At 50.8% G+C, this 22,665-nt stretch overlaps 1 protein-coding gene across 1 annotated transcript in view; it reads right to left on the bottom strand.

Annotated features, from left to right (window-relative positions):
- The window catches only part of BLOC1S1 (biogenesis of lysosomal organelles complex 1 subunit 1), a 29,667-nt gene extending 14,927 nt beyond the window's left edge, over positions 1-14,740 (bottom strand). Inside the window, exons 1-2 of the mRNA XM_075852160.1 lie at positions 14,482-14,740; positions 1,673-1,745 (exon numbers count right to left, since the gene is read on the bottom strand). Of these exons, the coding sequence (XP_075708275.1) occupies positions 1,673-1,745; positions 14,482-14,542 (134 nt within the window). The 5' untranslated portion in view covers positions 14,543-14,740. The remainder of the gene's footprint in view (positions 1-1,672; positions 1,746-14,481) is intronic.
- Between the last annotated feature and the right edge of the window lie 7,925 nt (positions 14,741-22,665).

Raw genomic sequence — 22,665 nt, forward strand, 5'->3', positions numbered from 1 at the left:
GTTAAACTTCCGGAATCGGAGCGCGCTTCGATTCCGGCAGTTGCAGCAGGAGCCAGGCTGTGTATAACAGCCGTGCTCCTGCCGCTGATCGCGTGGGTACAGTCTCAGTACCCGCGCCATCACAGGACGGATATATCCGTCCTCCTGCGCGAACTAGCAGCTGCTGAGGACGGATATATCCGTCCTTCGGCGTTAAGGAGTTTTCGATTTATGCAAGATATCATTTTAATCAAAAGCAACTTCAATGACAGAACACCAAGATCATCAATTAGTTAAGCATGTGGGGGCGAGGTATTTAGGATCAAGATGAGGACGTGCGAGTCATAGGGTACTGAGAACATTTTGCTCAAATGAGTGAAGAAAAAAAGATTTAATACTTGGGTGTTATCAGCACAGCCAAAATTGTTCACCTAGTTGGTGAGACTCCTGCGATTGTTTGTTCAGGATACCATGCGGTATCTTGAAATGTGCAGGGTTTTTGTTTTATATGCGGCGGAAAAATATCAATAAATGGTTCGCACAAGGTAAAGAATTTTTTAACTTTAAAGAGAACCTTTCACCTCCCCATACATGTCCAGCTGAGTGCAGCATGTAATGTGCAGGGCTGAACAAACACTGGGGCACTTTACATTTTTTTTCTACCTCCCTCCGTTATTTAGATATCGGTGCCATTATATTTGGCGCCCGATATTTAAATAACCCCCTCAACAGTCAACGGGGCGTGTACTGGCACGGGGGCGTGTTACTATGGCTGTGACACTGTCCAATCAGATATGGACAGTGTTACAGCAAGAGCAAGGAATGAGAGTGTGAGCGCGTGCACGCACTCACTCTTCAGCTTTCAAGATTAGTTTTCTGCCGAACTGGCAAGGGGGCGTGTCACTGCTAGGACAGTGTAAGCTGGGGAGCGCTTGACACGTGACACGTGCCCTTGCCAGTTCAGCAGACAATACAAGACTGATCTCTCGCAAGAGCTGAAGAGATGAGAGCTCGCTCTCCTCTCCCCAACTCTTACACTGTCCATAGCAGTGACACGCCCCCTTGCCAGTTCGGCAGAAGACTAATCTTGAAAGCTGAAGAGTGAGAGCGTGTGCGCGCGTGCGCACACACTCTCATTCCTCGCTCTTGCTGTAACATTGTCCGTATCTGATTGGACAGTGTCACAGACATAGTAACTTGCCCCCTTGCCAGTACACGAGCCATTGACTGTTCAGGGGGTTATTAAAACATCGGGCGCCAAATATAATGGCACCGATATCTAAATAACGGAGCGAGGTAGAAAAAAAAAATGTAACATGCCCCAGGGTTTGTTCAGCCCTCCCCATTACATGCTGCACATGTATGGGGAGGAGAAAGGTTCTCTTTAAGCTCTTTATGTCAGGTGGCTTCCACCCAGTCCATCCTGAAGATATGGGAAAGTTTTTGTAGGAACAGTTTTAAGGATGGGGGATGTGGTGAGAGCCATTCCTGTAAATTATCCTTACGTGCCATGCCCGAGATGATGAAAAACTATTTATTTTCATTGCGGGCGCACGGAGGAACGCTAGGATCTAACATATCAACAACGTTGAATGGAAATGATTTAAAGTTGCAGAAATTTCTGCAACAAAATCTGCAGCGTGTGCAGGGGAGGGGGTCGTACATTATTAAATCCCTGAAGATATTCACTCACCCAACATTTAGATGATCTACTAAAGCCTCTGTCAGGGTTGTAGCGGCAGCGATGGCCTCCTTCCTTCTCTTCTCTGTTAAAAGAAACACATTCCTTACTTAGTACTGCAGCATTGAAACCAGTACAATATCAAACACGGAGTTCGGTCCTTTGTCCTATACAAAGTCTGTTAACTATGCAAAATGATTTGTCCCATGTAAAGCCCGTATCTCTTAATACTTATTCAATGTCATACTTAGAAATAAAATACATTTATCTGGAGCCCTGCCACTCAAATGTCAAAGCTGCGAGTAAAGATGGAACCCCAAGGGCATCTACAAAACAAGGGTGAGGGTTTGCTGGAAGCGCTTTTCACGTCAATAAGTGAAAAATCCTTCTCACCTTGAAGAAACTTGGCAAGGAGGCTAGTAAAGAATCATACGATCAATATTCTGGCCAAGATAGGTTGCCTGCCCCTATGAGAGGCATCTTTGGGCAGGTTGCAATAATTTTTCCATCTCCCAGAATTTAGAAATGTAAAAATTTTCTGCAAGAAATTCCGTTACGTTTGGATGAGCCCTAACCAGGAACTCTGGTTGGGAAACACTGATCTAGATGATGTCATAAGATTTAGAGGTCCTGGTGAAGAGAAGGGGCCGCAGTGCTGGTCAGAATACAGTATCAGAGAGAAACACCGCCAGGCCATACATTTGTGTGTAATCCATTTTTATTAAAGTTTTCAAGGTATTAATAAAAAAATTAAAAAAAATAACAAATAAAAAAATCGAGGGGTGAGCATTTCCAAATAACAGGTATAGAGTAAAACATATAAATTGGAACTGGGACTTATTGCATGTAAATCATAGCCACATTAGAAATATATAAAAGAGAACAATATACAAACTCCAATCGCATTTATATTTGGGGCAAGGTAACATTCGGATGAACACCCTCCCATAATAAATCAATAGACCACTCCAAACCATTTCAGAAAAAAAAAAGGAGCACATAGCCAAATATATATAGGAATGGTAATATGACAAGGTAATAGAGGTAAGTGGTACAGCAGGATAGACTAGTCAAATGCTGATCACAAAATAATTAGTAATCCATAATGTGGAACAGCGCCCACTCATGGAAAATAGTGTGCAGCATGTGGTTGACTATGAACATAAAGCAACCTTTAGAAACCTCAGGGAAAATGCTCCCATCCCTAGTAACTCTCTGTAAACACAACAAGGGGGATCGCCAGTGCACCCAAGTAACTCCTACTTTCTGATGAAAGGCCAGTCTTACGCATCTCAGCAAAGTCTTCCCACACAGCAGCTGTGTACCCCAACGCGCGTTTCGCGATGTCCCGCTTCCTCAGGGGGTTCATGAATATGTAAAAGCGAACCTGAAGATAAGCTATGAGGTAGATACCAACCTGAGTGACAATAAAATGAAAATGGGAAGGAAAGCCTCGGAGACCCAAGGCCGGGATCACACGTAGCGTAAATACTGCAGATTTTCCTCTGATTTCTTTGCGGAAAATCCGCAGCATAACACAGAAACAGAAGAGTGGATGAGATTTGAACAAATCTCATCCACACGCTACGTAAATGCAGAGCGGAAAAAAACGCACAGAAGTTTACCTGGGGTGCGTTTTTTTTAATCCGCAGTATGTTAATTGTATTTGCGTAATCGCTGCTTTTTTGTTGCGGGTTTTGCCCATTGAATCCAATGAGGAGGTAAAACCTGCAACAAATAGCAGATGGTGCGATTTTTTTCGACAGAAAAGCTGCAATTCCACCGGAAAAGACAAAATTCTGAAAAAAAAATATCTTATTTAGATGTAGCCGTCTTTACCTTGACTTTTAACGCATTAAATAAACAGTGGCTAGATCTCTTATCTAGACTTTTGTTGTGTGATATCACGCTGCAGCAAGTTATCAGAATCAAGTTAAAGATGGCTACATCCGTACTTACCCAGAATTCTGTGCTTCTTCGTCCAGGACGGCCCCCTGAGATGATGTTTCATCCCATGTGACCACTGCAGCCAATCACAGGCTGCAGCGGGCACATGGGATGAAACATTATCCCAGGAGGCCGGCCTGCAGTGGTACGTGTCACCAAGGCTACGGGAAACTTTTTTTTTGTGAAGTTTTCCACAGCAGACCTCTTCAAACCTGACATGGTGTCTAAAATATATTTAAAAAAAAAAAAAAAAAAGAAGGCCCCAAAGTCCTCTAGGCGCTCCTTTGCTTCTGAGGTAGGGATGACCGATGCATCGAAACTTCGATACTCTGCATCCCCAAATGGTTCGAAACCGTTGTTTCATGTATTTCGATAGTTAGCTGTGCGGCCGCACAACTCAGTATAGTAACACATGAATGTATGAGAGCGGGGCTGCGGCTGTGTAATACAGTCATTGCCCCACTCCTGACAAGTGCGCGCCGTCAGGATGATGCGATGCGGCCGCACAGCTCAGTATTGTAACACATGAATGTATGAGAGCGAGGCTGCGGCTGTGTAATACAGTCATTGCCCCGCCCGGAGTCCTGATAACAAGTGCGCGCCGTCAGGATGATGCGATGCGGCCGGCGCTGCACTAATGAGTGGCGGCACTGAAAACAGAACATGGCGGGCGCGCTGCAAAACACCCCCATGTTCTGTCCTCAGTGCCTGAACCGGCGCTCATTAGTGCAGCGCCGGCCGCATCTCCTCAGGCTGACCGCGCGCGCACTTCCTGTCAGGAGCGGGGCAATGACTTTATTACACACCCACAGTCCCGCTCTAACGGCGGAGATCAGAGAAACTGCTCATCTCCGCCGCTATTCCCCTGAATGCTGCGATCACACCGGACTGCAGCATTCAGGGGAAAATGAGAAGGGGGGATGCCCCTTGGATCGCGTCACAGGAATCCCTGCGATTGAGGGACATACCATATATGGGCAGACAGCCCAGGGTCCATTGAAGGACCCCAGGGCTGTCTTACCATATTTCCTGTTAGGGAATACTTAGGTATGTCCTAACAACTGCCTGTGTACTATCACAGGCTAATGAACTGGCATATAGATATATACCAGTACATTACTATCAACATATAGATAGATATATGCCAGGACATTACAGTTTAAAATTAAAATAAAAACATAAAGTAATGTTAACCCCTTAGTGACCACCAATACGCCTTTTTACGTTGGTCACTAAGGGGCCTTAGGCTAGGCTGACGCCTTTTCACGTTCGCCTAGTCTAAGTCCTGCACGGGTCTCCCGTGCAGGTTGGAGCCGGGGCTCTGCTGTCTGATGACAGCTGAGCTCCTACTCCAACACCCGCGACCGAAGTTTACTTCGATCGCGGCCGTTTAACCCGTTAAATGCCGCCGTCAATAGCGGCCCCAGCATTTAACTTTGTTTACAGAGGGATATCGCGGGTCTCCGATGGGGTGTCATGGCAGCCGGGGGCTTGATAAAAGCCCCCAGGTCTGCCCTGGACATATGCCTCTTAGGACGCGCCGGAGGCACTTCCTAACAGATTGGCTGTCAGATTTACACTGACCGGCAATAATTCTCTGGTATACGAATTATATCAGCGATCTGAAGATCGCACAGTAAAGTTCCCTAGTGGGACTAATGAAATAAATAATAAATGTGAAAAAGATTAATAATAAAAGTTACAGTAAAAAAAAAACAAAAAAACATTTTTTTCCATAAAGTGTTTTTATTGTGCAAAAGTCATAAAACATAAAAAACCTCTACATTTGTGGTATCCCCGTAATCGTACCGACCCATAGAATAAAGGTAATGTGTTATTTATGCAGCACAGTGAACGGCGTCAATTTAAAAACGCATAGAACTATGCCGGAATTTCAGTTTTTTTTTTATAATCCCCCCAAAAAAAGTTAATAAAAAAATTATATGTACCCAAAAATGGTGCTATTAAAAAGTACAACTAATCCCACAAAAAACAAGCCCTCATACAGCTATGTAGATGGAAAAATAAAAACGTTATAGCTCTTTGAATGCGACTATAGAAAAACGAATAAAATAGCTTGGTCATTAGGGCCTAAAATGGGCTGGTCACTAAGGTATTGGCGCGGCCGTAATAATCTGCACAACAATAAAAAAATAAATATAAAAACTGCTTTCTATCACTTATTGTGGGGCACGAGGTGTGATGAATTTAACCTCCAAAACCTTCTGTGTTACAGAAAAAACTGTATTACAAATGAATTTTGGCAAAAAGAAATTACATTTGTAAATTTCACCTCTACTTTGCTTTAATTCCTGAGAAACGCCTATGGGGTTAAGAAACTTTCTGAATGCGGTTTTGAATACTTTGAAAACATTGGGTGATTTATGGGGTCTTTCGAATATAGAAGGCCCTCAAAGCAGCTTCAGAACTGAACTGGTCCCTGAAAAAATGGGCTTTTGAAATGTTCTTGAAAATATGAGAAATTGCTGCTAAAGTTCTAAGCCCTTATTAACACGACAGGGTTTCCCGGCCGGGTGACGGCCGTTCATAAAACGGTTGTCACCCGGCCGCAGTAAGAACAATATACCCCTAATGGAGCTATTCACACGACCGATTTTTTGACGGGCCGGAAAACCCGGCCGTCAAAATATGGGACATGCCCTATTTTGGGCCGTTCACCCGGCCCCCGTAGAAGTTTATGGGGCCGGGTAATACACGGCCATCACTGGAATGTGTCCCGAGTGACAGCCGTGTCTAACCGTCACTCGCGTTCTCCTCACAGCGCAGAGTGCATGTGAGGAGGAGGAGTTTATGCCATTCGGACGAAGCGCTGTATGCTGCAGGTAAGTTTCTACAATGTGGGGGTGCTGTATACAGGGGTACTGTGTGGCAGGGCCCGGGTGTACAGCAGGTGGAAGGGGGCGCTGCGCTGGCTCCCTTCCCCTGCTTGTTTTCAAAGCGCCCTGGCCCGGCGACACCTCCCATGGCGCCGCTAGAAGCTGCTGCTACTGCTGTAGCGACGCCACTATAGCAGAGCAGGAAGGTATCTCCCTGCTCTGCTATGTGCTAGCCCCACTTTAGCTCCCTGAAGGAGCGGAATCCCCGTGTGTTCAGGGATTCCGCTCCTGGACAGAGCGCTTGATGTTTCTGTCCGTATATAGACAGTGACATCAAGGGCAACTCCTGAAGCGGAATCCCCGAACACTCTGTGACCGGGGATTCCACACCAGGAGAAGCCAGTAACGTTCAGTGTCCATAAATGGACACAGACGACAGGGGCTTATCCTGAAGTGGAATCACCGGCCACATTGGGATTCCATTTCAGGACTTGCCCCTGATGTCACTGTCCAGATATGCCCGGCCTGGAACGGAATCGGAACGGATACAAACCGGACGGGAAAAACGGCCGATTTTATCAGCTGACACTCAGACCCTGTCATGTGAATAAGGCCTAAGCCTTGTAACGTCCTAGAAACATTTCTACCAAACTTTTTTACTAAAATAAAGTACAATATGTCATGAGAAATTAATCTCAGAATCACTTGGATAGGTAAAAGCATTCCGACGTTATTACTACATAAGGTAACATGTCAGATTTGAGAAAATCAGCTTCGTCCTCAAGGCCAAAACAGGCTCAGTCCTGTAGGAGTTAATGACCATGAAAAACGGATGGCAGATTGATAACAAACGGCCATTAAAAACAGACAGACGGACTGGAAATGGATGAAAATTCAGAGACACTGATGCAAAATGGCCATGAAAATCTGACAGCTGATCAATTTTTAATGGACATTTTTTATTCACTGTCGTATGAATGGAGCCTAAGGCCTCATGCACACGACCGTAGCCATGTGCACATGGCCGCGTCCATTATTTTCTATGAGCCTGGACAGCAGAACACGGCCGTAATAAGACATGTCCGTTCTTTCTGCGGTCTGGGCTCCTGGGCCATGCACGGACCGTAGAAACCACGGTGGTGTGCATGGCCCCATAGGAATGAATGGGGCCGCAATTCACTCGCAGATTTGCAGGTGAATTGCGGCCGCAAAAATACGTTTGTGTGCATGGGGCCTTAGGCCTTATTCACACGAGCGTATTTCACGTCTGTGTTATGCGCGTTAAAATAACGGACGTCACACGGACCTATGAAATTCAATGGAGCCATTCAGACATTGTGTTTTCCACTCTGCGCGTGTCGGCTGCGTGAAACTCACTGCATGTCCTATTCTTGTGCGTTTTTTGCGCATCCCCCACCCATTAAAGTCAATGGGTGCGTGAAAAAAAACGGACGTCATCGGTGTGCTGTCCATGTTTTTCACGCACCAGTTGCTAAAGAAATGGAGGAAGAAATAAAACACCTCCTTCAGTTTTTTTGCTGACGTAAAAAACGCATGACATAAGCGCGTACAAAAATGCAGACGTGCACCGTGCACGGATTCCACACGGAACTGCAACGCAGGAAAAACGCCTTTTATACGCGTGTAAAACGGATACGCTCATGTGAATCAGGCCTAAGGCTATGTTCACACGCTTAACAAAAAACGTCTGAAAATACGGAGCTGTTTTCAAGGGAAAACAGCCTCTGATTTTCAGCCGGTTTTTAAGCAACTTGCGTTTTTTACGGCCGTTTTTGGAGCTGTTTTTCTATAGAGTCAATGAAAAATGGCTCGAAAAATGGCTCAAGAAGGGACATGCACTTCTTTTTACAGGGCATCTTTTTACGCGGCTGTTTTTAAAAACGATCGTGTAAAAAACGCCCCCCCGTGGGAACAGAACGCCATTTTTCCGATTGAAATCAATGGGCAGATGTTTGGAGGCGTTCAGCGCCACGTAATTTTTAGCCGTTTTTCAAGGCGTTTATGGCCCGAAAAACGGCTGAAAATAGCCCGTGTGAACATATCCTAAGGCTACATTCACAAGACAGTGAAAAACAGCCGTGTGATGGATGATTTTTGAACGGCCGTCTTCAGAACAATGATGTTCTCTGGTTGTATTCAGACTGCCGTTTTTTTAACGGACCGTGAATATTGACTGTCCAAAAAATAGGAGTATGTAGGGCATTCAGGCGGAATTAAATGTCGGGTATTGTTGCGCTCACTACAAGGGTAGTGTGGTGCTAGTACAGGGGGCATTGTTGTCAACTGTAGCAAATTTTTCGGGACGGTCCTGAATTCAGAGACAGTTCCGGAAGATTACTACAGGGCGGGGGTGGTCTGGCATCATCTGCAGCGGGGGCTGTGTGCCATCGCCTACGGGGGGTGTGTGCCATCGCCTACCGGGGGGGGGGCTGCGTGCCATCGCCTACAGGGGGGGGGCTGCGTGCCATCGCCTACCGGGGGGGGGGGGGGGTGTGCCATCGCCTACCGGGGGGGGGGGGGGGTGTGCCATCGCCTACCGGGGGGCTGTGTGCCATCGCCTACCGGGGGGGCTGTGTGCCATCGCCTACCGGGGGGGCTGTGTGCCATCGCCTACCGGGGGAGGGGCTGCGTGCCATCGCCTACCAGGAGGGGGGGGGCTGCGTGCCATCGCCTACTGGGGGGGGGGCTGCGTGCCATCGCCTACCGGGGGGGGGGCTGTGTGCCATCGCCTACCGGGGGGGGGGCGGGCTGTGTGCCATCGCCTACCGGGGGGGGGGGGGGCTGTGTGCCATCGCCTGCAGGGGGGGCTGCGTGCCATCGCCTACAGGAGGGGGGGGCTGCGTGCCATCGCCTACACGGGGGGCGGGCTGCGTGCCATCGCCTACCGGGGGGGGGGCTGCGTGCCATCGCCTACCGGGGGGGGGGGCTGCGTGCCATCGCCTACCGGGGGGGGGGCTGCGTGCCATCGCCTACCAGGGGGGGGGGCTGCGTGCCATCGCCTACCAGGGGGGGGGGGCTGCGTGCCATCGCCTACCAGGGGGGGGGGGGCTGCGTGCCATCGCCTACCGGGGGGGGGGCTGCGTGCCATCGCCTACCGGGGGGGCTGCGTGCCATCGCCTACCGGGGGGGCTGCGTGCCATCGCCTACCGGGGGGGCTGCGTGCCATCGCCTACCGGGGGGGCTGCGTGCCATCGCCTACCGGGGGGGCTGCGTGCCATCGCCTACCGGGGGGGCTGCGTGCCATCGCCTACCGGGGGGGCTGCGTGCCATCGCCTACAGGGGGGGCTGCGTGCCATCGCCTACCGGGGTGGCTGCGTGCCATCGCCTACGGGGGGGGGGGGGCTGCGTGCCATCGCCTAAAGGGGGGGGGCTGCGTGCCATCGCCTACCGGGGGGGGGGGGGCTGCGTGCCATCGCCTACCGGGGGGGGGCTGCGTGCCATCGCCTACCGGGGGGGGGGCTGCGTGCCATCGCCTACCGGGGGGGGGGTGCTGCGTGCCATCGCCTACCGGGGGGGGGGGGGCTGCGTGCCGTCGCCTACCGGGGGGGGCTGCGTGCCGTCGCCTACCGAGGGGGCTGCGTGCCGTCGCCTACCGAGGGGGCTGCGTGCCGTCGCCTACCGAGGGGGCTGCGTGCCGTCGCCTACCGAGGGGGCTGCGTGCCGTCGCCTACAGGGGGGGCTGCGTGCCGTCGCCTACAGGGGGGGCTGCGTGCCATCGCCTACAGGGGGGGCTGCGTGCCATCGCCTACAGGGGGGGCTGCGTGCCATCGCCTACAGGGGGGGCTGCGTGCCATCGCCTACAGGGGGGGCTGCGTGCCATCGCCTACAGGGGGGGCGGCTGCGTGCCATCGCCTACAGGGGGGCTGCGTGCCATCGCCTACAGGGGGGGCTGCGTGCCATCGCCCACAGGTGGGGCTGCGTGCCATCGCCTACCGGGGGGGGGGCTGCGTGCCATCGCCTATCGGGGGGGGCTGCGTGCCATCGCCTACCGGGGGGGCTGCGTGCCATCGCCTACCGGGGGGGCTGCGTGCCATCGCCTACCGGGGGGGCTGCGTGCCATCGCCTACCGGGGGGGCTGCGTGCCGTCGCCTACCGGGGGGGCTGCGTGCCGTCGCCTACCGGGGGGGCTGCGTGACGTCGCCTACCGGGGGGGCTGCGTGCCATCGCCTACAGGGGGGGCTGCGTGCCATCGCCTACCGGGGGGGGGGGGCTGCGTGCCATCGCCTACCGGGGGGGGGGCTGCGTGCCATCGCCTACCAGGGGGGGGGGGGCGCTGCGTGCCATCGCCTACCGGGGGGGGCTGCGTGCCATCGCCTACCGGGGGGGCTGCGTGACGTCGCCTACCGGGGGGGCTGCGTGACGTCGCCTACCGGGGGGGCTGCGTGACGTCGCCTACCGGGGGGGCTGCGTGCCGTCGCCTACCGGGGGGGCTGCGTGCCGTCGCCTACAGGGGGGGCTGCGTGCCATCGCCTACCGGGGGGGGGGCTGCGTGCCATCGCCTACCGGGGGGGGGGGGCTGCGTGCCATCGCCTACCAGGGGGGGGGGGCGCTGCGTGCCATCGCCTACCGGGGGGGGGGGGCTGCGTGCCATCGCCTACCGGGGGGGGCTGCGTGCCATCGCCTGCCGGGGGGGGCTGCGTGCCATCGCCTGCCGGGGGGGGGGGCTGTGTGCCATCGCCTACCGGGGGGGCTGTGTGCCATCGCCTACCGGGGGGGGGCTGTGTGCCATCGCCTACCGGGGGGGGCTGTGTGCCATCGCCTACCGGGGGGGGCTGTGTGCCATCGCCTACCGGGGGGGGCTGTGTGCCATCGCCTACCGGGGGGGGGCTGCGTGCCATCGCCTACCGGGGGGGGGGGGCTGCGTGCCATCGCCTACCGGGGGGGGGGGCTGCGTGCCATCGCCTACCGGGGGGGCTGCGTGCCATCGCCTACCGGGGGGGCTGCGTGCCATCGCCTACCGGGGGGGCTGCGTGCCATCGCCTACCGGGGGGCTGCGTGCCATCGCCTACCGGGGGGGCTGCGTGCCATCGCCTACCGGGGGGGGGGGGGCTGCGTGCCATCGCCTACCGGGGTGGGGGCTGCGTGCCATCGCCTACCGGGGGGGGGGGCTGCGTGCCATCGCCTACCGGGGGGGGGGGCTGCGTGCCATCGTCTACCGGGGGGGGGCTGCGTGCCATCGCCTACCGGGGGGGGCTGCGTGCCATCGCCTACCGAGGGGGCTGCGTGCCATCGCCTACCGAGGGGGCTGCGTGCCATCGCCTACAGGGGGGGCTGCGTGCCATCGCCTACAGGGGGGGGGGGCTGCGTGCCATCGCCTACCGAGGGGGCTGCGTGCCATCGCCTACAGGGGGGGCTGCGTGCCATCGCCTACCGGGGGGGGGGGCTGCGTGCCACCGCCTACCGGGGGGGGGGGGGGGCTGCGTGCCATCGCCTACCGGGGGGGCTGCGTGCCATCGCCTACCGGGGGGGGCTGCGTGCCATCGCCTACCGGGGGGGCTGCGTGCCATCGCCTACAGGGGGGGCTGCGTGCCATCGCCTACCGGGGGGGGCTGCGTGCCATCGCCTACCGGGGGGGGGCTGCGTGCCATCGCCTACCGGGGGGGGCTGCGTGCCATCGCCTACCGAGGGGGCTGCGTGCCATCGCCTACCGAGGGGGCTGCGTGCCATCGCCTACCGAGGGGGCTGCGTGCCATCGCCTACCGAGGGGGCTGCGTGCCATCGCCTACCGAGGGGGCTGCGTGCCATCGCCTACAGGGGGGGCTGCGTGCCATCGCCTACAGGGGGGGCTGCGTGCCATCGCCTACAGGGGGGGCTGCGTGCCATCGCCTACAGGGGGGGCTGCGTGCCATCGCCTACAGGGGGGGCTGCGTGCCATCGCCTACAGGGGGGGGCTGCGTGCCATCGCCTACAGGGGGGGCTGCGTGCCATCGCCTACAGGGGGGGGGGCTGCGTGCCATCGCCTACAGGGGGGGGGCTGCGTGCCATCGCCTACAGGGGGGGGGCTGCGTGCCATCGCCTACAGGGGGGGCTGCGTGCCATCGCCCACAGGTGGGGCTGCGTGCCATCGCCTACCGGGGGGGCTGCGTGCCATCGCCTACCGGGGGGGGCTGCGTGCCATCGCCTACCGGGGGGGGGCTGCGTGCCGTCGCCTACCGGGGGAGGGGGCTGCGTGCCGTCGCCTACCGGGGGGGGCTGCGTGCCGTCGCCTACCGGGGGGGCTGCGTGCCGTCGCCTACCGGGGGGGCTGCGTGACGTCGCCTACCGGGGGGGCTGCGTGCCGTCGCCTACAGGGGGGGCTGCGTGCCATCGCCTACAGGGGGGGCTGCGTGCCATCGCCTACCGGGGGGGCTGCGTGCCATCGCCTACCGGGGGGGGGGCTGCGTGCCATCGCCTACCGGGGGGGGGCTGCGTGCCATCGCCTACCGGGGGGGGGGCTGCGTGCCATCGCCTACCGGGGGGGGGCTGCGTGCCATCGCCTACCGGGGGGGGGGCTGCGTGCCATCGCCTACAGGGGTGGGCTGCGTGCCATCGCCTACAGGGGGGGGCTGCGTGCCATCGCCTACAGGGGGGGGCTGCGTGCCATCGCCTACAGGGGGGGGCTGCGTGCCATCGCCTACAGGGGGGGGCTGCGTGCCATCGCCTACAGGGGGGGGGCTGCGTGCCATCGCCTACAGGGGGGGGCTGCGTGCCATCGCCTACAGGGGGGGGCTGCGTGCCATCGCCTACAGGGGGGGGCTGCGTGCCATCGCCTACAGGGGGGGGCTGCGTGCCATCGCCTACAGGGGGGCTGTAAATAGTGTCATGAAAAACGGATGCAAAACGGATGTCAAACAGCCATTAAAAGCGGACAGACGGACTGGAAATAGAGGAGGGCCTGTTCACATCACCGTTGGCTTTCCGTTCCGGGGTTCCGTCGGGTGAACCTTGCAACGGAAAGTGAAACCACAGCTTCCGTTTCGACTGCGCTATTGATTCCGTCGGAAAAACGGAAACCTGCCGGAATGGTGACGAACGGAAACCATTAGTGATGTTTCCGTTACCATTGATATCAATGGTGCCTGAAACGGAAGCTGTGGTTTCACTTTCCGTTGCAGGGTTCACCCGACGGAACCCCGGAATTTTTTTTGGCCTGATGAAGACGCAGATTCTGCGTTGAAACGCGTTGCCCTTCTTTGCAAAATAAATCTACCTATTATTACTCCTTTGTGTAGCGCTTTCCTATATCCATTTTTAATATATACTTTTTTAAATGGCTGACATTTTGGAGACACACTGATGCAAAATTGACATGAAAAACTGACAGTTGATCAGTTTTTAATGGCCATTTTTTCCCACTGTCTTGTGAATATAGCCTAAGAGGATGCTCACCTTCCTACACATTTTGTTGTTTTTTTTAATTCCAATGCATTTAATATTCCGAATTAAAAAAATCTATCATTGTGTGTCTAAAGCTCCAATGCAGAGCTAAGTTTCCATGGTAACACTACAAACTTTGTGCAGCCTGATCCTGCAGTCATCCTACCAATTCGCATGCGTTAGGGAACAATCCCAAGGGAGTATGACTGTAGCGTCAGACTACACAGGGTCTGTTTGTAGACTGTTACCATGGAAACCTTTCAGATAAACATACACAGATAAAAAGAGGTTGAAATTGACGATTCTAGAACTTTGGCTTGTTCGGTCAATCACCACAAACGTACAACCACATCCGATAAGTCTCTGACATGATTGTATGTGATCGTCTTATTTGACGCGCTGCTCACCGACATGAAGTGAAAATCATGAGGGAAATACAGGTAACATATGACCGGCCTCATGTGTCCTATATATAAGAGAACCATCATGGTGTCGCGTCCACCGTACACAGTGACTGACAGCAGAGCCCTCCTATCAGTCCCGAGGCCGAGGCGCCGCGTTACCATGGAGAACACGCTCTATTGCCAGGCCGAGACTTTAGCCCGAGGCTTCAGAAAAATGGCTAGGCCCCTGCTGCGGAGCCAGGAAGCCGTCGCTCACCTTGCAGCTCCTTCCTCTCATTCTGTTTCGCCTGGTGCTCCTTGAGCAGCCGGGTGAGCATGGCGGAGGGTGTGAGACGCCAGGCGGGAGGGACGTGTGTATCACCGGGTGTAAGGGGAGGAGCACAGAGCGGAAGTGGAGGGAGATCTTGTGACTTTGTGATGAATGTCTATGACTCGGTCGTCAGTAGCTGCACCGGCCATGTTTTATTCTATATTGTATACGTGCGGCTGCTAAGACAACGCTGTATCTCATACGTGACAAGAAGAATATAGATCGCGATATATTTTATTTACTCAAGCCCCGCCCTCAAATAATGGACACGCCCATAACGACATCCGACGAATACGCGCGATAAACGGTGTCCCTGTTTCGGTTACAGCGGTTTCAGGACAATTCTCACACTTTTGACATACACAAATAAAATCTTTATTATACATTCTTTTAAAAAAAAATCACATTATACCCCATACCCATAACCCACATATTTTCTGAAAGTAAAGTATACACCTGACACATTGTAAAAATGCCACCCAGCACTTTTCATTTATAGGCACTGCCAAGTATATGCAATTTTGCATCAAAGTGTAAAACATGCATAACAATTGTTGTGGCTAAGCGTATGTTCACACGCACTAATTACGGACGTAATTCGGGCGTTTTTGCCCCGAATTACGTCCGAAAAATGTGCCTCGATAGCGTTGACAAACATCTGCCCATTCAAAGCAATGGGCTGACGTTTGTCTGTTCACACGAGACGCATATTTAATCGCCGCTGTCAAATGACGGCGCGTAAATAGACGCCCGCGTCAATGAAGTGACCTGTCACTTCTTTGGGTGTAATTGGAGCCGTTATTCATTGACTCCAATTGAATCCAGTTCAAGCGCCTGCACATGCCGTTACGGCTGAAATTACGGGGATGTTTCCTCCTTAAAACATCCCCGTAATTTCAGCCGTTAAGGACGCTGTCGTGTGAACATACCCTAAAAGTCAAGCAGAGCCTAAAAGCCCTTTTACACTGGCCGATTATTGGGCAGAAAGGGCGTACATATAACGCTCATTGCCAATAATTGCCCTGTGTAAACAGGGCGGCGATCAGCAGATAAACGAGCAAACTCTGGATCATCGTCTGATCGTATAGTTTAAAAAAAGTAAAATATTATCGTTGTCGGCAGCACGTCTGTGTAAACAGGGAGAAGCGCTGCCAATGTGATAATGTATGGGGACGAGCGATCGGAGTAACGACCGCTCGTCCCCATCCATAGCTCCGTGTGACAGGAGCAAACGAGCGCCGATCAACGATGTCTTGTTGATCGGCGCTCGCTGCATCGGCCGAATATCGGCTGGTGTAAAAGCCCCTTTAGGATAGGCCATCAATATTACATCTGTGGGGCTGCGACTATCGGCAGCGCCACCAATCAGATGTTTAAAGGGGCCGCGGCAGTCGTACATGCGGCCATACCTCCCAACCGTCGGGATTCAGTGGGACAGTCCCAGATTCCGAGCAGCGCAAGCTCTCTGGCCGAGGACTCCTGTCTTGGAAAAGCCCTTGATGTCACTGTCCATATATGGACAGTGTCTGTTAGTGGCTCCTCCAGGAACGGAATCCCTGGCCTGAGCGTTGCCGCCGCTCTGTCCGGGGATTTCAACATCTTAACCCCTTAATGACCGGGCATGTTTGTACCTTAATGACCAAGCCAGATTTGTCAAATCTGGTATGTCTGACTTTATCAGAGAATAAGGCCTCATGCACACGACCGTAAAAACTCCCGTTATTACGGGTCGTAATTACGACCCCTAATAACGGGCTCATAGACTTCTATTGGCGACGGGTGCCTTCCCGTTTTCTCACGGGAAGGTGCCTGTGCCGTTGAAAAAGATAGAACATGTCCTATTTCAGGCCATAATAACGGCACGGACAGTCCATAGAAGTCTATGGAGCTCTCGTAATGACGGGTGGCTACATGTGTGCACCCGTCATTACGGCAGCGTTGCTAAGCGACGTCAGTAAATAGTCACTGTCCAGGGAGCTGAAAGAGTTAACTGATCAGCAGTAACTCTTTCAGCACCCTGGACAGTGACTACCGATCAGTATAAACCTGTAAAAAATAAAAATAAAAGACGTTCATACTTACCGACAACTTCCTGCTGCCTCCAGTCCGGTCTCCCGCCCGTTGCCTTGGTGACGCGTCTCTCTCGACATCCGGCCCGACGTCCTGGATGACGTTTCAGGCCATGTGACCGCTGCAGCCAATCACAGGTCAATCACAGGCTGCAGCGGTCACATGGACTGCCGCGTCATCCAGGGATGTCGGGCTGGATGTGAAGAGAGGGACGCGTCACCAAGACAACGGCCGGGTAAGTATGAATTTCTTTAACTTTTATTACAGAAAAGGCTGTCCCTTCTCTCTATCCTGCACTGATAGAGAGAAGGGGCTGCCGATTAGTGCAGTGCTATTTTGCCGCCAAAAACGTGCTCGTAAATATGGGTGGAATACGTGTGACACCGGACCCATATTTACGAGCACGGGTTCGTAAATACTGGTGCAAAACGGGTGGAATACGTGTGACACCGGACCCGTATTTACGCCAGTATTTACGGGTGGGAAAAAATACGGTCGTGTGCATGAGGCCTAACTCTGTGAAAGTTTTGAATATCCAAGTAATTCTGACATTGTTTTTTCGTCACATGTTGTACTTTATTTTAGTGGTAAAAGTAGACTGATACGATTTGCGGAAATTAATTAAAAAATAGAAAAATTGAAGACATTTTGTAAAAATTACCATTTTCCCCTATTTTTAACTGCAATATGTCACATATGTACACACATACTGTACAATTTTTTTAATTAAATATATATTTCCATCTTTTTACTCTATTTTGGCAGCACTTTTGAAAAAATAAAATAAATTTTCAGCAATTTAGAGGACTTACAAATTGAATAATAATTTTATACATTTTGAAGTACATTTTGTTTTCCTGCACCAGGCCAGGTTTTCAGAGGCTCATAGGTCTCAGAGTGATGGAAACCCCACAAATGACCGCATTTAGAAAACTAGACCCCTTAAGGTATTTACCTAGGGGTATAGTAAGTATTTTGACCCCACAGTTTTTTGCTAAATTTAATACATAGCAGGTGAAAAAAAAAATTTCACTTTTTTTCATAAAAGTATCAGTTTGAAGACCAATTTCTTTGTAAAGCGACCATGAGAATGAAGAAACACACCCCAAAATCTATCACCCTGTTTCTCCTGTTTTCAAAAATACCAACATTGTGGCCCTAATGCGCTGCCTGGACACACGGCAGGACCCAAAAGGAAGGGAGCACCCGGAGGCTTTCAGGACTCATATTTTGCTTGAAAATGTTTTAGGCCCCACTGTACATTTGGAGAGGCTTTAAGCTGCCAGAACGATTGAAACTCCCCATAAACGACCCCATTTAGAAAACTAGATCCCATAAGGTATTTATCTAGGGGTATAGTTAGCATTTTGACCACACAGGTTTTTCGCTAAATATATTGGAATTAGTCTGTAAAAATTAAAATCTACTTTTTTTCTGAAACAACATAGAAATTTTTATTATTTACAAGGAATAACGAAGAAAATGCAGCCCAAAATTTGTAAAGCAATGTCTCCCGATTACGACAATACCCCATATGTGGTAATAAACTGCTGTTTGGACCCACAACAGGGCTCAGAAGGGAAGGAGCGCCATTTGGATTTATGATTTTGCTGGAATGGTTTTCGGTGCCATGCCGCATTTGCAATGCACTGGAGGGACCAAAACAGTGGAAACCCACCAAAAGTGACCCCATTTTGGAAAAACCTTCAAGGAATTTTTCTAGGGGTATAGTGAGCATTTACACCCCACGGGTCTTTTGCAGAGTTTATTGGAATTAGGGCGCGAAAATTAATATCAACATTTTTTCCACTAAAATGTTGCATTTTCTCATTTTCACAAGGGATAAAGGAGGAAAAAAACAACCATTTTTTATAAAGCAATTTCTCCCGAGTACGGAAATACCCCACATGTGGTCAAAAGTTTTTTTCATTAGAAATGAATTAACCCTTTCAGGACTGATCCATTTTTTGCTTTCATATTTTAGATTTTCACTCCCCGCCTTCCAAGAGCCATAACTTTTTATTTTTCCATCAATAGAGTGGTGGGAGGGCTTATTTCTTGCGGGAGGAGCTGCAGTTTTTATTGGTGCCATTTTTTGGTACATAAAAAGTGATTCAAAAGTTGTATTACATTTTTTTTTTTAGAGCGAAGGTGACAAAAAAAAAAAAATAGCGATTTTGCCGGTTTCAATTCTTAAATTTTTTTAAGGTGTTCACTGTGCAAATTAAATATTGGTATATTGTAATAGTTCGGACTTTTACGGACGTAGCGATACCAATTTTGTTCATTTTTTTTACATTACTTTAGAAGAAAAATGCGAAAAGGTGTTTTGTTTTTTTAACTTTAAAAAAAAAAATTCTCACTACTAATAACTATAATTCTTCTACACATTTTATTAATCAATCCCCTTATGGGACTTGATCCAACGATCATTGGATCACTGGTACAATATACTGCAATACTAATGTATTGCAGTATATTGTTATTCTTACAGGCTTCTGTAACAGAGCGATCACTGTACCTGTCCGTTAGTACCGAGGGGGCCTGCTGTAATACACAGCCGACACCCGCAGCGTATGGAGCGGGCTCAGCACGTGAGCCGGCTCCATACATCAACCGCCGCACCATGACCGGCAATTAAGTCATAGTGCGCAAAGGGGTTAATGCACAGCGGATGGTTCAAACTGAAAATTGCAATTTTCCACTGATACGCCATTTTAGTGCATAATATGTTGTGCCCAGTTTGTGCCACAGAAGACAAATACCTCATAAAACGTTAAGCGGGTTCTCTCAGGTATGGCGACGCCATATGTGTGGGCGCAAACTGCTGCTTGGGCACGCTGCAGGGCTCAGAAGGGAGGGAACGCCATTTCGCTTTTGGAGCGCAGATTTTGCTTGGTAGTTTTTCTGTTTTGGGTTTCGCTGGTATTTCAGTTTATAATGTGGGGGCATATCTAATCTGTGCGGGGTACATTAGGGCATATGTAAGCTGTGTGGAGTACATCAGGGCATAATAAGAGGGTATAATAATGGGGTAAATAAATAATATTTCATAGATATGTGCCCGGTGTCACACTGATAAATGGCGCCCGATCTTATCCGCTTTTGGAACACTCTGCACATTTTGCATCGCCATATTCTGAAAGCCAGAACTTCTTTATTTTTTCACCACCGGAGCTGGGTGAGGGCTTATTTGTTGCGGGACAATCTGTCGTTTTCATTGGTACCATTTTGGGGTACAAGCGATTTTTTTTTATCACTTTTTATTCAATTTTTTTGCAATCCTGAGCAAAAAACAGGAATTCTGACACCGTTTTTTAGGGTTTCTTTTTGCGGCGCTCACCGTACGCTATAAATGACATTTTTACTTTATTCTGCGGGTTGGTACGGTTACCTTTTGGTCCTTTTTTTTAGCGTTTGCACAATAAAATGACTTATTTATAAAAAAAAAAAATTCTGTGTCATCATATTCTGAGAGCCGTAATTTTTTAATTTTTTAGTCAAAAAAGCTGTGTAAGGGCTTGTTTTTTGCGGGACGGATAGAAGTTTTTATCGGTATTATTTTCGGGTACATGCGACTTTTTGATCACTTTTTATTCTTTATTTAGGGAGCGGTGGTGACCAAAAAAATTGCGATTCTGTCGTAGTTTTTTATTGATTTTTTTTGGGGTGTACATCGTGCGGGGAAAAATAACATTATAGTTTTATTGTTGGGTTCGTTACAAACGCGGTGATACCACATATGTGTACTTTTTTAACGTGTTCATTTTTTTTCTATAATAAAAGTCTTATTATAAGAAAAAAAAGCATTTAGTGTTTATATAACTTAGAACTTTTATTTTTTAACACTTTTTTTAAAACATTTTTATTACTTTTTTTTACTTTTTTAACTTGTCCCACTAGGGGACACTTAGTCTTGCAGCTTTGATCGCTGCTAGAGTACATTACGCTACACACGTAGTGTGATGTACTCTGTCATTGTGACGTGACTCACACTGACAGGAAGCAGAGGAGGAACGGCCGGAGGCTGTTCCTCCGAGGCTTCCGTACATGGCAACCCGGAGGTCATTATCTGACCTCCGATTGCCGTGACAAGCATCGGTAGCCCCCACGATCACTTCGTGGGGGCTGCTGATGTGCTTCAAACCACTTAAATGCGGCGACGGCAATCCGTCGCCGCACTTAAGGGGTTAACTGCCGAAAGCAGCGGCGATGGTCCGCTGTCCGGCGAGACTGATGTCTCAGCTGTCTAGGACAGCTGTCAGCGCGGGTCTGTCACTCTGTGTTTACACAGAGTGACAGTTTGAAATGCGGACGAAAATGAACGTCATGGTGCGGGAACTAGCAGCCGACCATGACGTTCATTTTCGTCCTTGGTCGTTAAGGGGTTAAAGGAAAGTTGTCATGAATTATTATTTTTTTAATTAGTCTATGTGTTTTTATTTAATAAAATTTTTATATTTACGTTATTTTTTACATAAAATGTTTTTTTTTATTAACACTACTGGCTGCCATGTTTTATTTAATCTGTGTATGTGTCTCTTCAGATGAAATATGGCAGCTACAGGGCATAGGACATACGAAAGTGAACCATTCGTATATCCTGTGCTTCTGCTCTGAACTGCGCATTTTCTGTGGCATGCGCAGTTCAGAGCGACCCAGCATAGCAGCTGGCTTGAAGGGGGAAATCCGGCGCAATTTTTTTCAAGACCGGCCGCACTGCAGGTAAAGTGTGTGCGTGCGTCCAGGTGGCGGTGTTTTGCATGTTTGCGGGGCTTTGTTTGGGGGGGTTTGTGTGTGGCGTGGTTACATGTTTGGGGGGTTTTGTGCTTTTATGTGTGGGGGGGCGCTTGATGGAGCAGCGGTGCTAGCCGCTGTTCCTTCAAAACAGCTGATTGGCGTCTATGAAGGATCAGCGGGGCACAAGCGCCGCTTATCCTTCATAGCTGCTTATCATCTGTTTTAAGGGATCAGCGGCAAGCACCGCTACTCCATCGTTCCTTTCTCCTACTATGAATCACCTTCTAGTGGCGTTTCACAGTATTATAGCCTTCTCCTATTCACTTCTCCTATTCACTATACTGCTTTCCCAGCCTAATACTACCAGCCTGCGGCCGCCCCAGTGTCCGACCATCACTACAGATGGTTGGGTACTGGATCATACCCGGCTCTTCCAGATACCCCTGGTGGCGGTGGGTATCGGGGCAATATTGGGGGGTTACTGCTAGCCTTTTTACTGGCTGACACTAAGCCCCGTCTTAGTAATGGATGCTGTCAAACAGACAACTGCCATTACTAAGGTGGTAATAAAGTAATAGAAAACAGAGATATAACTCCCTGTTCACACAGAGCATTCTGGCACTGATTTTGATGCGGAAACAGCGGCGGAATCAACGCCATAAAACACCCGAAATCTCCCCACATTTATTTCAATGGGAGGCAGAGGTGTTTTTTTTGCCGGGCGGTCTTCGACCAATCTCGGTGTGGGGGGGGGGGGGGCGTGTCCTTCCTTGCGACTTCCGCCTCTGACCTCCCATTGAAATCTTTCCCGTGGCGTTTGTTGTGGTGTTTTTGCCCATAGTTCTTGCCTTGCTTCAATGGCCGCGGGCAAAAACTGCTGCGAAAACAGCAGGTGATTTTCACGCACCCATTGACTTCAATGGGTACGTGATGCGCGAAAAACACACAAATATAGGACATGTCGTGAGTTTTACGCAGCGGACACACGCTGCGTGAAAATCACGGACTGTCTGAACGGCCCCATTGACTAACATAGGTCCGTGCGACGCGCGTGAAAATCACGCGCGTCGCACGGACGTATTATACATTCGTCTGAATAAGCGCTAAGCCTCAAGCGCCTGTATATTCAGGCTAAGAACAAAGTGGTCACGTGGATATATATCATGTGACCACTAAAATTATGACATGCCATGGACAATTAGCTGAGACAGTTTGCTTACAGAACAACTAATTACATGTTGCATAACTTTTTATAATCTTTAAGATAGCAGCAAACTAGAACTGCCAGAATATGTATTCAGAAAATAGAAATGTCACTAT

This window comes from Rhinoderma darwinii, chromosome 2 (assembly GCF_050947455.1).
Source record: "Rhinoderma darwinii isolate aRhiDar2 chromosome 2, aRhiDar2.hap1, whole genome shotgun sequence".
NCBI lineage: Eukaryota > Metazoa > Chordata > Amphibia > Anura > Rhinodermatidae > Rhinoderma > Rhinoderma darwinii.